At 49.1% G+C, this 17,779-nt stretch overlaps 1 protein-coding gene across 1 annotated transcript in view; it reads left to right on the forward strand.

Moving 5' to 3' along the window:
- SHANK1 (SH3 and multiple ankyrin repeat domains 1) overlaps positions 1–17,779 on the forward strand; it is a 112,623-nt gene that overhangs the window by 75,271 nt on the left and 19,573 nt on the right. Inside the window, exons 15-17 of the mRNA XM_060281102.1 lie at positions 12,872–12,954; positions 14,258–14,382; positions 16,272–16,407. Of these exons, the coding sequence (XP_060137085.1) occupies positions 12,872–12,954; positions 14,258–14,382; positions 16,272–16,407 (344 nt within the window). The remainder of the gene's footprint in view (positions 1–12,871; positions 12,955–14,257; positions 14,383–16,271; positions 16,408–17,779) is intronic.

Consider the following 17,779-nt stretch of genomic DNA (forward strand, 5'->3'; position numbering starts at 1 on the left):
TTTTTATTTTTAACGCTGTAGAGCAGGAGCAGGGAACCTTTTTTTTCAGCCCAAGGGCACTCTTCCCTTCTGAGCAACCTTCATACAGTAGACTGGTTTCTACACCCACTGACACACGCTTGTATATCCTCCATCCAGGCAAGGAAGGGGCATCATCAGAGTTCAAGGACACATTCAAACCAGGCAAAAACACTAGGGATGCAAAACAGGGCCTGTGAGGGGAGCACAGGCGAATTTAGGGGAGCACGACTGGTTCAGTTGCACTGGGTGCAGATCCACAGAATCGCCACAGGGGGTGCCACAACTATGATTTAGAATGGAGCTTGAGAGGCAGGGGGACTGAATTTTGCCATTGCACAGGCTGCCACTGAACTTTGAGATCCCAGGGTCCGCCACTGAGGGGAGTGATTTGAGGAGGGTGTGTGCAGCCTGCAGAATAATTCTGTTGGCCAGCTAGGAGAGGTATGAAGGTCCACATTTGATCCCTGGACTCGAGGTTCCCCACCTATGTAGAGCAGGGATGTCCAACCGGTCGACTGCGATTGGCAGGTCATTCCCTGGGTGACAGCGGTTGATCGCGGTCGATCATGGGCTCATTTTCCTTCGCGGGGGGGGGGGGGATAGCATCCGGCCCCGGCCCCTCGCTTTATCCTTTAATCTCGCACGATTGCAAAAACGGAAGATGGAGTTATGGTGCGCACCCCCCAAAAAAGCAGCAGAAGTATGGCATCCCCCCCTCAAATAAGCTCAGCAACTTTTGCTTTCCCCCCCAAAAGCCACCCTAAAACAATCTCAACAACTTTGGCTTTCCCACCCCCTCCCCTATTTTTCCGGAAGTAGATCGCAGTCTCTTGGGAGTTGGACGTCCCTGTTGTAGAGCTTTTAAAATGTGATTGCCTACCCACAGCCTGAATTGATACAACCCACTCTGCCAACTCCATACCCTCCAACATTTCTCCGATGAAAATTGGGATGCCCTATTCCTTAAAAGGTAAAGGGACCCCTGACCATTAGGTCCAGTCGTGACCGACTCTGGGGTTGCGTGTTCATTTTGCATTATTGGCCGAGGGAGCCGGCGTACAGCTTCCAGGTCATGTGGCCAGCATCACAAAGCCGCTTCTGGCGAACCAGAGCAGCACACAGAAACTCCGTTTACCTTCCTGCTGTAGTGGTACCTATTTATCTACTTGCACTTTGACGTGCTTTTGAACTGCTAGGTTGGCAGGAGCTGGGACCGAGCAATGGGAGCTCACCCCGTCGCAGGGACTCGAACCGCCGACCTTCTGATCAGCAAGCCCTAGGCTCTGTGGTTTAAACCACAGCGCCACCTGCGTCCCTGCCCTATTCCTTACTGTAATAAAATAATAATAATGCTTTTCCTATTTGTACCCTATCCATCTGACTGGGTTTCTTCAGCCACTCTGTGTGGCTTCCAACATATATAAAAACTTAATGAAACATTAAACATTGAAAACTTCACTATACCGGGCTGCCTTCAGATGGCTCAGATAACTCCATACCCGCCAACATTTCTCTGATGAAAATAGGGACGTCCTAAGGAAAAGCGGGATGTTCTCGGATCAAACCAGAAATCGGGACGGCGTCTAGAAATCCGGGACTGTCCCTGGAAAATAGGGACACTTGGAGGCTCTGCAGCTCGGGTCTCTTTGCCCTCGTCCAACTGGGCTGGTAGCAGCACGGCACCCTCAGGCAACTGCCTGGTTCCAAAAGTCTGGTGCGACCCACTGGCACTGATTCCTGCCTTAGACCCCCTCCCCCTGCTCACCCAACAGGAGGCAGCTACAAGGAGCCATTTACATTTCCCACAATACCCTGGAGTTACACTCAGCTTGGCTCGGTGGGGCATTGTGGGAAAATTAAAACCAGTGCTGTCCAGTGCCACACCACAGGGTCTGTTTAGTGGGAGGCTCACGGGCATGGGAGAAGAGCCCCAAAGGACACTGTGCTGAGGACCCCCTCAAATCTGGAGCATGCCTTGATGTGCCGACTCAAAGGCCTGGCGGAGCAGGCGATTGCCGCCCGCTAACCTGCTTCCAGGCTCCATGACCATTTCCCAGTCCCTGCAGCTCCAAATGGTTACTGGACTCTGTCTGTAGCTCCCCAGCCTAGGCTTCTTAAATCTCGTACATATTACCGCTGTCTCAGTTTACAGGCCTCTTGTCAGCCCATGAATAAAAAGAACTGACAAGAGGTGGCAAACTTCCCAGGTAGATTAAGAGTCTGATGTAGACTCAAGATTTCTTAAGTCCTCTCTGGGCATGTCTTAAACTGAAAACTTAAAAGCCGACTAAAGTAGTCCATTCTTAGAACCTGGCAAGGGCAAACGACACATTTAAAACCCCACAGGGAGGGAAAATGAGAATTTGAAAACAGCAGGTGGAGAGAGGATTAAGCACCTTCTCTCATTCTTCCTCACCTTAGATTTCATAGAATCGTACAGTTGGAAGGCACCCCCAGGGTCATCTAGTCCAACCTCCTGCAATGTAGGAATCGTGCTCATAGCCGCCCCTGGGTGGGCTCAAACCAGCAACCTTCTGGTTAACAGCCAGGTATACTGACCCATTGCGCCATGAGGCTTCCTTGCTACCATTTCCCTGATATCAATCACAGTTTCTTAAGGGTCCCTGGCCTATAGTTAACACACTTTTGTGTGTAACATGTAGTTTGCCCCTGATCCTAATTGATACACCAATCTTTTTTTCTAAAAATATATATATATGCATTTTACATATCTTAATACATCAGTTATACAATTGTCATCGATTAACTTACACTCTTTGACTTCCACACACATCCCTCCATGGGGTCTTATTTCATCCTTGTTAAGCTGCATCTTCTTAATTACCACCCCTCTTCTACATGTTTTAACTGCTGCTCATATATCTAACTCCACTTAGAAGCTTACCCGATTGTTATATTTCTTTAAATATTCACCACTCTTTAAGGATTCCCACTCTTCTTGAATATCCGACTCATCTTGATTTCTTATCTTTGCAGTCAACATATTCTATTATTCTCCACGTATTCTATTAGCTTAATCTGCCAGTCTATTTTTGCGGGACTATTTTTTCCCTTCCAACTTCTGGCATAAATTATTCTGGCCGCTGTTATTGCGTAGAGGAAAAGACGTTCTTGGGTATTTCCCCCTCTACTATACTCAATAAGAACATCTCTGGTTTCTTGGAACCCTTAGCATCTTTTTTAGTTCTGAGTATATCATCTCCCAATAGTCTTTGGCTTTCTTGCAACCCCACCACATGTGTATAAATGTCCCTTCAATCTCTTCACGTTTCCAACATAAATTGGTGATACACCCATCTTCTATGACTTAGTGTAACCTCTCCCCACCCCCACCCCCACCATGTACACTACCTCTACAATTCTGGCACCGGGATGACAGGCTTCTTTGCTCTCTCTCATGCCCATTGACCCTCTTTCACCAATGATGGCTGGTGCCCATGCAGACTATAGGGCTGAATGCAGGGAGACCAACAGTAGGTGGAGCCAGACCCAAGGACAGGCAGAGCCACCCCCTAGACTGGTTGTAAGGAAAGAGGCAGCTGGCTGGGGACAGACTGAGGTTGGTGGGTCAGAGCTCCATTCGCCCTAATGGACTGACCTCCACTGTCATTCACCCTCCCCTGGCTAAGTGCTAAGATGAACAACTACAAATGAAGCTTGTCACTTTGCTGGACCCTTCCTGCCCGAAATCCTTTTGTTTTATCCCAAAACTTGTATTATTACTGCAGAGTCAGCTCACATCGCCTACTCTAGTTTCCAAGCCCTACGTTCCTTAACTCACCTCCTTACTGTAGTGATATGCCCCAAATTCTGATCCGTGTCCCCACTTGCCTCTGAAATTCTGGCCTCCTCCCCCACAACCCCAGCCATTCCCACCACTGGCAGTTCTGCCCTCCTTTGTGACCCACATGCCACAGGGAACATCTCAGTGTTCTGGTGGGGGGTTTTTTTGTGTGCACGACTGGCTCCCTTCCTCTGTTCCATCCCTTGGGCTCCTGCCTGTGACCCTCAATCTCAAACCGCTGTCCTCCACAGTTCAACCTGAGTTCTGCCCCACCCTTCCCCGTCGCCCTGGATCCTTCCATTTGGCTCTCCCTCCCCAGCGGACCCAGTTATTCCGAGCCTGTGTGCCGCTGATGCTCCGATTCGCACTGCGCTGTGTTTCCTTCTGTCGGCAAATGTCCTTGAGCTCAGAAGGCAGGCAGTGCATCTGAAACTGGGCTGGCTTTGAATCTGGAAACGGGAGCGCTTGATCCGGAGCTCTTGGCCGAGGTGCCGCCGCGGAGGGTCTGCTCGCCTGTGCAGAAGCTCGCCCCTCCTTCTTCCCACCACGGGGCTCGCACGATTCCTGCTTAGGGTTCTCGGTGCCAAGTGGCTGGATAGGCCCAGAACCCCCTGGGGCAGTGGTCTTTGCCTGCAGCCAGACAGAGAAGATGGGTCATGCCAGGATGCCAGCGGCCACGTGAACCAGTTGGGCAGCACCATGGGGACAGACGTGACTGGGTGAGTGGAGTGGGCGTTAGACCAGCCAGGGTGGGCAGTGTGTAATGGGAGTGCTTTGGTGGCAGGGAAATAATCAGCACGCATCTCTCCCCTTCCCTGTTGTGACCCATTTTGCTTCACCTGTGCCCTGACCTGCTTCTGTAACGGGAATAAAATTTGAAGTGGGAGACTTGTTTGCTAGTGCAGGACAAGGTTCACCCACCAATGGGGGAGATAAATCTCTTGACTCCGAAGAACTAAGAAGCAGAAGTCATGAGAAGGCAGATGCAACCGTTGCAGGGAAGTGTGTGTTGAAGGAGAAGGCTGTTAGTTTTAGAGAGTTTGCACACTGTATCTTGCAAAGAGCTGTGCATTGTTACTTCACCGCCTTGCATGCCAAGTTACTGAACGTTGTGTGCCCATGTGGGAGAGAAAGACTGAGAGCTTATGCACACTTGACGTTTTGTCCCATTTATCCTGCCCAGGGGGCAGAATACAGTTCTTGTTATATACTGCAGCAGCAGCAGTTGCTCCCACCTTCTGTATTGTGTCAGAAATAGGCAGTTAGTTTCCCCTTCATGCTGACCTCTTGTGAATCACCTTTAGCCACTGCTTAACGGTAGGCTCTGAATTTATGGGGGCAAACCTGCAGCTGAAATACTGCAGAGGGGGAAGCAGCTTTGGCTGGGTGGGCAGGATGGGAGAGATTAAGAGAAGTGTCCAGAGAGAAGTGTCCAGAGGAGGAAGGGTTAAGCACACGCACACCCCACACACTGATTCCCTTCTCAAAATGGGTCCCTCCCAAAGCTGCTTTTCTTTTCTTTTTTCTTTTATTTATTTATTTATTTCCTTCCTTTTATTTCTTTTAAAAAACTCTTAATGCTTTATTACGTGCATCTGCAAGTAACATGCAGTTTGCCCCCACCTGATGAGACAAACATCACCACCGGTAATGTGTCACTCTAGTTCAGTGACCTTATCGAGATTGTTTAAACATTACTGACCTTGTGACAGTGTGCCTTTTGCATACATGTCAATATCGGGTCTCTGTACATACCAGCAGTCTGAAAAATAGTATCTCCTCCCTCCCCCAATCAACTTTCGTGGCTATAGGAATGTGTGCTTTTTAAAAATATATATATACACCACAAAAAGCATTGAAAAGTATCTAATTTGTCTGATCTACAGCACAGGTACTTGAGTGAACTTCTGCCAATTGGGGTGGGGTGGGATGGGACATGTGGGGCTGCTTTCAATGACATATATCGAGTGTCTTGGTGGCTCAAAGCCTTTGTATTGAAGTTTAGCCTTGCTTAGTGATTTGTCAGACTTCTATGCACTCCAGAGGAAGATATCCTTTCCCTTGTTCTGTTATCTTCTCTGGGACAACCCCCCCCCCCCAGCAACTATCTGTGTAGCCTACCATGCAAATACCGTATGAAATATTGTGCAGCCTTGCAAATATATCTGTGTAAGTTATTATCTTGTTTGTAGGCGCCTGTGTTTGACATTTGTGACCTTTATAAAAAAGAACCACTTTTTGTAAAAGGAACACCTTCACGGAAATTTCCTAGAGGAAATTCTTTAAGGTGAGCAGGACGATTGCTCTTTACGAGCCTGCCTGCTTGTATGTGTGAGTGTGCAAATGCAAATATGACTAGCCGTACATGAAGAATACTAGCTTATTTTACATGTCTGTGAGAGAAAGATGGTGGGCGGGTGGGGTGACGGTGCTGTTCTGCAACTTGAAGGATGAGACAGAGAGTTGCATGATGGTTGGGAAGATAAAGCACAACCTTACCTGCAAAGGTTAATTTATAAGCTCGCTCTGAATTCAGCACAGCAAACTCCCAAGTAAACTTTCACAGGGCACCAACGCTGTGTGCTATTTACTTGGAAGTAACACTCACTCACCAAAATTGTATTCACTGCCAAGTTATGCTGCACAGAATTAAGCTATAAAGTCTCTGTTTGTGCGGTCCTATGCATATTTTTGCTTGGAGGCAAATCCCATAGAAATCACTGGTACTTGTAGCTTTATCCTGAGTACGCGTACTCTGAAGTAAGGGGGGAATTCAGGTGCACCCTATGATGTATATGCAGGAACTATGTGGAATGTAATGTGTAAAGGGATTTGGGACTGTGATGGGCTCTGGTGTTCCTGCATGAAAAAGCAGCTGTCAAAACCTTGCTTGCTGAAAACATGGCGGCAATGGAGCCATTCATGCATTCGGGGTGACCCTGTCCCACTCATTGCTGATTTTCTACCCAAGGTTCCCTTCTTCCCTGAATCTGCAGCTGGTCCTGGTGCCACTGCTTAAAGGAGAGTTGCCTAGCTCCAAATGCAGCTATGGCACCAGGAGCAGAGGACTAAGATAAAGATTTGCCCCGATTCCAAAGGCAAATCCATTTCCTCCTGTGGCTGTTCCTATAGGGAGCCGTCATCCAGTGAAAAAGTCCTACTGCTGGGAGTGAGGAAACCTATTTATACAGTGATCCTAGAGCCTTTTGACAGGAGGACTCAAGTGAGAGAGGGGATCATAAGGGAGCTCTTTCCAGAGAGATGGAGCCAGCTGTTCAGAAAGCGAGCCATTGCCTAGACCTAAAATTCAGTTTTGTTACAGAGTGGAAAGGCAACCGTAGCTGGCGTGGTGGCTTCTATTTCCACAGGGTATCCTCTCACACAGAACAAGCCCTGCTGGTTTTGACTAAGGAAAGGACATTCAGTCTAGCATCCTGTTTCCCATAATAGCCAGACAGATGCCTCTGGAAAACCCACAAGCAGAACATGCTTATTGCCGCCACCCCCAGTGGATAGAGGCTTCTTCCTTTACCATAGCAAATAGCCACGGATAGTCTCATGCTCCGTAACTTTGTCTAATCCCCTTTTATGACTATCTAAGATAGTGGCCCTCACTACTTCTTATGGTATGGAGTAACAAAAAACATGAATGAGATGTTGGGGTGAAGAAGGGCCCTTTGGCTTGTCTGTCCTGCCTCCTCTGTTGTCATAGGGTGCTGCTTTCCAATTGATCCGGTAGAGCGCAAAACAGTCTTAATTGAGGAAGGATTTGTCTTAGGGGTGTGCGTTTGTGGTGGGAGGGGGAAGACCATGAGTATCATCTCTCTTGCAATCTTTACTTTCTCAAATGTGAGAGGTGCCCGAACTCATGCCGTGTGTGTGTGTGTGTGTGTGTGTGTGTGTGTGTGTGTGTGTGTGTCGGGTGCACGTGCGCTCTCCTTGCGGATACTCCGCGCCAGGCGCTCTGCACATGCTCAGAGGCGCGGGGCTCCCTCTCGCCGCTACCCACGACCGACCGAGAGGTTGAGCCAGCTGGGCCAGCCAGCCAGCCAGCCATCCGGCCGGCCGGTCTGCCCGCTTCCTGCAGTGCCGCGGCATCGCCGGGTGCTCCTGTGCGCAAGGGGTTAAGCAAGCGTGCCGGCTGGTCGGCGTGCGCTCTCCCGCTCGCTCCGGCGGCGGCGGCGTTGGACTCGGCTCCTGCTGCCAATGAACAAGGCCGGCAGGCCGGCCTGCCAGCCAGCCCGTCAGCCCCCCGCTCTTCTTCTCCTCCTGCTCCGTCGTCGCCGCCGTCCTCTCCTTCCTTGCTTCCTTCCTTCCCGCGGTGCCATGATGTGAGTATGGTGCAGCCCTCCCGCCGCCGCCGCCGCTGCTGCTGCTGCCGCTACTGCCGCTATTGCGCCCCCCGCCCGCCTCCCCATCCCACCGCGCGCCCCTAGAATGTGGCTGGGCCCCACGGCGGCGGCAGCGGCGGCTGGGGGCCTGGGATCAACGGCGGCGGCGGAGCCATGGCCCGCTACGACGGCGGCGGGAGCCAGCAGCAGCAGCCGGCCCTCTCGTCCAGCTGGCCGGCCCTGGGGCCCCGGCGCCGGAGCGTCTGGTACATCTACAGGTACGGTCGGAAGAGGAGGAGGAGGAAGCGGAGCAGCCATCGGCAGGCACGGCCGTGGGGCCCTGGCCCGTGCGGCGGCGGCGGCCTCCCAGCCCAGCGGAGCCGGCCCCCATTCATGCCTCGCGGGCCCCCTTCCCCGGCGCCCCATTCATCCCTTCGCCTCGCGCCCGCCCTCCGCAGCCCATTCACGCCCGCGCACCCGCCCGCCATTCATGCAGCCATTCAGTCAGTCATCCAGCGCCGCTGCCGGCTCCCAGCTCGCGCCCTCCGCGCACAACGCCTCCCCCGCTCCATGCATCCGGCCATTCAGCCTGCGCGCGCCCGCCCGGATTGATGGATGGATGGATGCGAGTGGGAGCCACGGGGGGACGATGCTGACGGTGTGTGATGGGTTGAAGGTGCTTGCCAGAGAGATTAGGTATGTGAGCGCGCGCGCGCGCGAGGCAGCGAGGGAGAGTCCGGGGGAGGGGGGTGGGAGATTAGCATGCCTCTTACGGAGAGAGGTGTGTGTGCCTGTTTTTGAGAGGATTGCGCGTGTGTGCGCGCGCAATGTGCGTCAGTCAGGGCTAGTGTGTGCGTGTGCATGCATCTCTACATACGGGTCGGGGTGTGCTGTGTATTCGTACACGATTTGTGTGTGCCTCTGTATGGGCGCACAGAGAGCTTCTGGGAATGATTTGTGCAAGGTATGCATGGTAGTGCCTCTGTGTGCATGAAGATTCTTGAGGGTGGGAACGAACGACATGGGTGTATGTAGACTCTCCGTGTACACTGTGAAGTGGTTGTGGATGCTTATGTGTCTGTGAAGTTTGAATGTGTGTGTGTGTGTGTGTGTGTGCACATCTGCATGGGCGCCACCCGCTGCATACAGCTTCACTATTGATGAATGCTGCCGTCATAACTGTATCGTGCCCTGAGATTATGGTGGCTGAGGAGTTCTGGGAAGCAAAGTATTGTATGTGTGCATGTGCCTCTCTGTGATGTATATGTGTTAATGCCTGGTCTATGCATATGCACAGAGCTGTGTGCTGGTAAGCAACACACATGCATTCTGGATTATGGTTTGTTCTATTCTTCATAGTAAAAGCCTGGCCCTGTGGAGCATGATGTGCTATATCCTCTACACATACTAAACAACACTCCTTCCAAGCATGTGCATTGGTTATGTACATGTGTAGTGATTTATCTTTGTGACATTCTGTTGCATGCAGACAGTTTTACATACAGGTTTGTTCATGAGTATACAGTAGTATGCTTTTAATGTGATCCTCCTCTCCCCACCCCCCAGTTCACCTTTAACATCCATGTGAAAAATTTGTGCAGTTGCATGTTGTGGTCTGTGGATCCAAATGTATATATTTGGTGCATGAACATAAGCTTAACTTACTGTGTGCATACAGATTACTGTATACGGAGTCTGCATTGACTTGTGAACATTTGAGCATAACATGCATGCTTCAATGCATGCTGTCACATTTATCGTATTGGCGTGTTAACCCTTGAATACGTATACCAGTCCCTGCATATATTATATCTAACGGAATAAGCCATGCACTTTTTAATTGGAAGATTGAGCTTCCAAATCCCTTTACAGTTACACTGCAGTGTTTAAAACTGCAGCCGTGTGCAGCTAGGTTTAGTTGTATCTTGGATTGGGCCTGCAAGGATAAGGAACAAAAAGGAGATCTTTCCAAGGCCTTGCTTTGCCATTGGTTTCTGCAGAGAACTCATATATGTGTTAAATATATGTTAATGTTATGATATGATCTCATCAAAGGAAAACTGTTCTGTCACTTGCAGTTTGCTACCTAGGGTGCTGGGTCCGGGTGTCCAAAATGCTGGGGGGAGAAAGGTTTTTGCTTCTGTAAAGCACTGTTGCGATAAGTGCCCTCGCTTCAGAAGATGGGACTTGGAGCAAGTGTGAGCCGCTTCCCTGTTCTTGTTCCTTTCCACTGGTTGGGTCCATGTGGATCGCTAGAATCTCAGGGGTTCTAACCTCAAGAGGGTTGGCCTTGAACTGAGATGCACGATAGTCCTTTTCCCCATGCTTCTCTCCCAGGGATATTCTGTGCAGGATTATGCTTCCCTAGCATAGAGGGATTTGTATGAAGACGGGGACTGGGAGATGGTGTGGGGGTTTTTCCCCCGCTTGTGCCACTTATACTTGGAGGTACATGGAAGCCCAAAGTGTCAGTCTAGCACATGACGAAGGTGCATTGTTTTGGTTATTGGGTGGCATTAGAGATGCAGTAAATAAATATACTTTAGAAGTATTTGGGGTGCTGAGCATTGCTGTGTTTCGGATGGGGATTAGATTTATACAAGGCGTGAGGATGTTATCACCATGCACTTACATGCTGGAACTCAGGAGTTCACTCGTGAGCATGGTGAGCTGTGCTCTATGTGAGATGGTGCCTGTTCACTTGACACAGCTTCCCCAAGTCTGCTCTGTATCCAGGAAATCTCCTTCTGTCGGCAGCGTTGCTATCTGTGGGTGTGGCAGCATCGCACATTTCTGTTCGCTGCGTGTTGCTTGTATGTGTTCATCTGCCAGTCAAAAATGTGCTTTAAAAGAGCACATCTCTTACACATAAACCTCTTAACTGTTTCCAATATGGACTGTGCCTGTTTCTCTTTCTAATGCTTTGTGTGCATTGAATAGCAGCTGTGGTGTGCTAAGGGTATGCTTTCTACAGACTCAAGTAAATATGGGATAGGTCAGCGACCCACCAGATCAAGCTGCTCACCAGCCACGTGTATCGTGTGGCCTGCTAGGTGCTTTGGTGGCCTTCCTGTTTCTGAAGTCCTGGCAGGCAACAAAAAGGGGTTTATTAAGTCCTTGGTGGCACATGACCTGTGGGCCAAGTTTGGCTCAGTGGACCTGTTGTAGAGACTGCTGTGGGTGCATGTTGTAAGGCCTGTAACTGGGATCCGTGATGAGGGAAGTAGCATATGGAAACTTGGAGGAATGATGTCAGGGCAGCTGGAGTGGCAGTGCTTTTGGTTATTGACTAGAATTGTAGGATTGCCAAACAGGGAGCTCCTGTCTGCTGTCTGTTTCCCTGTCAGATTGCTGTCAGCAGTGAACTCTGGATTCTTTGTGGGGATAAGTACCAGCACAGTGAAGCCTGCAGAGTACAGTACTTTTGTCATATCCAGTGAACTGGATTCATGGCTGTGTGCCATTCTAACCACCCAGTGCTGTGTCTATCAGCAGCAGGCACTGCACTTTCAGTTTTGCAGTACTGTGAAGTGGTTATACAGTATTTGCAGTGCCTGAAGCCTGTGCAGTACTTGTGGTTTTTGTATTTGCAGCTAGAATAAATGGCTGCCTGCGTGGTGGCACTCTTTCTGCAGTGCCGGATAGGGTGGCTGAACAGTGGGCTTTATATTTGCAGTACTGCTCCAGACTTGCAGTAGGCTCTGGATTTGAATGTGCCATGTGCACTGGGACTATGCAGCTAGTTCTGCATAACCTATGCCAGTCTGTTGCAGTGCCAGTGAGCATGCATGGTATATCCTGTGTGGCAGGAATGTTGCCCTGTGCAGTAAGCTCTATTTTTCTCTGTGCTGCTTGTAACAAAGGTTGTGCAGTGGACACTGTACTTGGAGTGTATGTCTGTGCAGTGTTTTCTGTATTAGTCATGCTGCTTTCCTGTGTGCTAGATTTGCACTGCTACAGCACCATGCAGTGTATATTTGCAATGCAAAGATCGTGCTTTGCTTTTTATAAATTTGCTGGCAAAGCTGTAGATAGCGAGCACTGTGCAGTGCATTCCAAGGGGGCAATGTGTATATTCTGTGCACTGACGTCTGTATTTGCATTGAGAGTGTGCTTCAGATGTTGTGCAGTGTCTTCTAGGTTTCCAGAACCTAAGCCCTGTAGACCAGGGAGGCTTTGCACTTTGCATTTGCAGTGCTAGAGCCTCCTACAGCAGGAACAAGTTCAGTGCTATTTCCCTTTGCATTGTACCTGCATGCCCTTTCAGAACCTTGACAATGTGCTGCCTCCTCTAGTGCAGTGTTTCCCAACCAGTGTTCCTCCAGATGTTTTGGGACTACAACTCCCATCATCCCTAGCTAGCAAGACCAGTGGTCAGGAATGATGGGAGTTGTAGTCCCAAAACATCTGGAGGCACACTGGTTGGGAAACACTGCTCTAGTGGGTTCCATTGTTAGTGTGCAGTAGGTGCCATATTTGCAGTATCAGAACTTTGTTCGCCAGTGGAAAGGGGAAGGAAGAGAGATCTGGAGCCAGCAAGTTCTGCAAACCAGGTGCACCATGGATTTCCTGCATGAGTGATGCTGTGTTAGCAGTGCGGGGCAGTGTATCACGCTCTAGTTATTCTTTGTACATTGGGAGAGTGTTTGAGTCGGGAATTCCCATTGGAATGTGACTGCCTCCTAACCTGTCCTCTTGTCTCCTTCCTTTGCAGTGACTACATCATTAAAGAGAAGACAGTGCTGCTGCAGAAGAAGGACAACGAAGGATTTGGCTTTGTGCTAAGAGGGGCCAAGGGTGAGAGGGGGAGTTAGCATCACTCTTGGGCACTAGGGCCACCTCTAGCCATTGGCTGGCTGTCGAAGGAGCCCAGGTCTGCACTGCCCACCTGCCCACCTCCACTGCTTTCTCCTGCTTCAGGGCACAGGAGCAAACACAAAATCAGTTAATGAAGATTAGTGACTGCTTAACTGGCTGTGGCCATTAGGTTGGGGAAATGGTGGGCATAGGGAGAATTGATAGGAGGCTGATAGCCTGGGAAGGTGGGAGCTGCAGTCCTGAAACATCTGAAGGACCAAAGTTTTCCTACTCGGCCTAAGAGAAACAGTGCCAGAAGGTGCGGAAATGGCTAAAAATTGAGGCTGGGTACAAGGTGCTACTACCCATAGTGCAATTTTTGGTTTTCCAGGAGAGAAAGCTAGGCTGGCTCTGGATATTTGGCTTAACTTAAGCTAGAGAGCCTGGGTATAAGGTGTGCTAAAAAATGACAGGTGCTGGGGCTGACCTTCACCTTGCAGGAGGGATGACCTTGACATAGAGACCTGCCGCCTAACCCCAGATGCGTGTGGCAGCGGCTGGTCATGGCCTCGAGGGGGAGAATGGTGCTTTGCACACACAGAGAAACAGTGTTTGAAATTAGCCAGGCGCTAGGTACATTTTGCACCTGGCTTTATAAAACACTTGTGACCCAGTGAAGATGTGTGGGGACCAGGATGGTGCCTGACATCTCCACCATCTGGGGGTGAATGCCTGGGGATTATTGAATCTGGACTGTTTGCATACACTAATGCCCCACCCTGTAGAATTCTATCCATTATATTTTATCTGCACAATCAGAATTAATTTACGGAACCAAAATGCTTTTTCTGTGCAGCCTGAGCATGAGCACTCACCATTAAGGAAAAGAGGTTTGAATAGGCCAAAATATATGTGGAACTGTGTCTGGATCAAGTGGCTTTTCTTCTTTTAAGTTCCCAAAGCTAGCTCAAGGTTGCCATCTGAACTAGCCAGATGTTTAGCTGAGAATCAATCACAGCCAGTCCATCATTTGAAAAATAAGGCTTTAGATCCATCTTGCCCCCAAATGGCAACCAGACATTCTGGTTTGGCGATTGTAACCTTGGTTTAAGGAGCCATTTGGCGCCTGGCTTATATATCTGAGTTTCTAACACTGCTCAGAAGCGCCGGCTCTGTTAAACACTTCCCAAGCTCCACCGCTCACTCCTGACTTTGGAAAACAAGGGTCTCGCTTGCCCATCCCAGCCCTGTAGGTGCTTATATAGCTCCAGGGGCGTCACTTAACACACCTCTCTCTTTACAGCGCAGACCCCAATTGAGGAGTTCACGCCCACCCCTGCTTTCCCTGCGCTGCAGTACCTGGAGTCAGTGGATGAAGGAGGTGTGGCCTGGCAGGCTGGTCTCCGCATGGGGGACTTCCTCATTGAGGTAATGGTTTGGCAGACATGCCTCTGTGCTGCTCTCGGGGCTTCTCACAAACTCTTGTGCTACAATTGTGTTGCACGGGGAGGGTGTATATGGGCGCACGAGTGCTTCCTTGGGTATCTGCACTGGGCTCATACATTTAAAAGCAAGTCTGTGCCATTGCGTGGCCTGTGTTGTTTTTTCTAATTGCCAGTTTCCAAAGCTTCCTTATGTTTTCCAGGGTTTTCCCTCACTGAACATACAGGTTTGTAGGTTTGATGGCCCGTTCTATTTCTGTTTTAAAAATAAATGGGCGTTTCATGAAGAAACTAAGCTGAATGGCACATAATGCTGCAAATGTTTGGCTTTTGTTACAACTTTGCACACATGTTATACATACCACCACCACAATCCTCCGATTCAGTCGTAAGGAACACCAGAAGTGCTTTGTTGGGTCAGACCCAAGTTCCATTTTCCCACAGTGACCAGCAAGATCTTGCTGCGATGCCCACAAGTGGGGCGTGAGGGAAACAGTATTTCCTTGTTCTTGCTCCCCAGTGACTTGAATTCAGTGGCATTTTTGCCCTCGGAGATGGAAAATAACAGACCGTAGCTACTGTGAGCCTCCCCAGTTCCCCTTTAAAGCCTTAAAGCTCACTCCTACTTGTGTGTTTCATTCTAGCAATGAAGTCCTTTCCTGAATTGACTGCTAATCAGTTCTTTTGGGTGATGCTGAGTTCCTATGTTATATGAGAGGGAGAAGGAATTCTCTCTCTTTTATCAGTTGCATCCAGGTTTAGGCTGTAGCGACGGCCCCACTAACTTGGGAGTTAATTCAGTGGGATGCCAGCAACGTAAACAACCTCTGAGTAGGTTAGGATTGCAGCCTTAATTCTACTTCCGAGTTGACTTGTTGGAATCACTGGGGCTTAAGTTTGTCTATTCTGCGCGAAGTGCGACTAAACCTGGACCCCACCCCGTTTGTATGTTAAATTTGCATCCCGCCTTTCTGCCAAGTGGTGCTCGAGGTGACTAATACAGGATTTTGTTATATTTTATTGTAACGGCAATGAAATGCAAAGTTAAGAGGAAAAGCATTGTAACAAGGCAAGTGAAATATCAATGAAATCTATTTTTTAAAAGACCAGTAAGCTTCTACATCTGCGGGACACTGGTGGCACTGTGGGTTAAAGTTAAACCACAGAGCCTAGGGCTTGCTGATCAGAAGGTCGACGGTTTGAATCCCTGCGGCGGGGTGAGCTCCCGTTGCTCGGTCCCAGCTCCTGCCAACCTAGCAGTTCGAAAACACGTCAAAGTGCAAGTAGATAAATAGGGACCGCTACAGCGGGAAGGTAAATGCCGATCAGAAGGTCGATGGTTTGAATCCCTGCGACGGGGTGAGCTCCCGTTGCTTGGTCCCAGCTCCTGCCAACCTAGCAGTTCGAAAGCACGTCAAAGTGCAAGTAGATAAATAGGGACCGCTACAGCAGGAAGGTAAACGGCATTTCCGTGTGCTGCTCTGGTTCGCCAGAAGCGGCTTTGTCATGCTGGCCACATGACCTGGAAGCTGTACGCCGGCTCCCTCGGCCAATAATGCGAGATGAGCGCGCAACCCCAGAGTCGGTCACGACTGGACCTAATGGTCAGGGGTCCCTTTACTTTTACCTTTAAGCTTCTACATATTTACAGCTCTGCTTATAGGAAGGCCTCTCTAAGTTAAAATGAACTTGCCTGCTGGCAGAAGGTCATTTGAGTCACAGTTAGACAGGTCTCGCTTGGCCAGGCATCCCAAGACCTGGGGGAAGCCACCAAGAGGGAGAGTCCTCTTGAGAGTTCTTGCTAAATGGTTCAGAAGTTGCCCCGTTGCCTCCATCCCAGCCTGCACTGCTTTAACCATCAGCTCTCCACTCCAGGTCAATGGACAGAACGTAGTGAAGGTTGGACACCGGCAGGTTGTCAACATGATTCGGCAGGGCGGAAACAACTTAATGGTGAAGGTTGTCATGGTGACACGGAATCCGGAGATGGAAGAGGCCATGAAGAAGAAAGGTACCGCAGTGCATTCTGGGATGGTGCTTTGGGGTTTTTTTAAAAAAGAAAAGAAGTGGGGGGGGGGAATATGTTGTCCAGAAGTTAAAGATGGGAAGGCTCTACTCTTGAAATCTTCTCTGAGTTGGAGAATGGGACCTACCGGGGCTTAGAAGCAGGAACAGTAAGTCCCAGAGATGGAAAGAAGATAAAGTCCCTACCAGAGAAGAATGGCAGATTAAGATGGTGGATTATGCTGAAATTGCTAAAGTGACTGGAAGAATCAGAAAACAGGAAGGCAAAAATTTTAATAAGGAATGGGGGGGAAATTTATAATTTATCTTAAAAACCCTTGTAAACAGCTAAAAGCGTTAGTAGGATGGGAATAACACTTGTAGTTTAATGTTGAGTTTTGGACATAATGGAGAGGTAAAAGATTTGGATTATCATAAAAGATGCAGGAGGAAATGACTAACAATATGACCCACAAAGGGGAGGAGGAAAGTCCAGGAGATTCTTTGTCTTCTTGTTATTATGTAAGTTGGATATGTGATTGTAAAACTTTAATCTGAAAAACCAAATAAATAAATAAAAAATTAAAAAAGAAGAAGAAGAAGCAGGAGCAGTAAGTCCTCTCGAGGGGGAGTTTGGCTACTTGGCTTCAAGGATTTAAGAAACAAGGTGATGGCAATCTCCTGGGGAGAAAGTTGAGTCTCACGGGCTTGAGAGGCACGACCTGCCGTTACTCTGGATAGGGACTGAGTGATAAATGCATGCAGAACATCCTGAATTCAGTCTCTGGCAAACCCAGGAAAAAGACGTACAGTGGTGCCTCGCTTAACGAATGCCCTGCTTAACGAAAGGATTTTTCGAGTGGAGGTTGCCTCACTAGACGAATTCGTTTTATGAAAAATTCGTCTAGCGAATCGCGGTTTCCCATAGGAATGCATTGAAATTCAATTAATGTGTTCCTATGGGCAAAAAAAAAATTCAAAAAAAATTCAATGCATTCCTATGGGATTCGCTAGACGAATTTTTCGTTATAAGAAAAGACCCGTGGAACGAATTAAATTCGTCTAGCGAGGCACCACTGTAGCAGGTGATGTGATGGCCATTGCCAGTCAGAGCAGCCGATTCTGGATTCAGTGGACAAGTAGACTGACCTGGGATAAGGCACCATGTTCTTGGAAGCGGAGAGTATTTTGAACTAGGATAGCTGAGTTCACTCTGAGGGGGAGTCCTGCTTAGTGCAGCACAGCACCATCCCAATAGTAAGTCCCATTGAACTCAGTGGGGCTCACTCCCAGATAATGTGTCTAGAATCAAAGCAGGACGTGACCTCAGCGGTGCACTCTGGGAAAAAAAATGTGGCTCTTTGTGTTACAGGTCATAT

This window comes from Zootoca vivipara, chromosome 13 (assembly GCF_963506605.1).
Source record: "Zootoca vivipara chromosome 13, rZooViv1.1, whole genome shotgun sequence".
In the NCBI taxonomy this organism is placed as follows: Eukaryota; Metazoa; Chordata; class Lepidosauria; order Squamata; family Lacertidae; genus Zootoca; species Zootoca vivipara.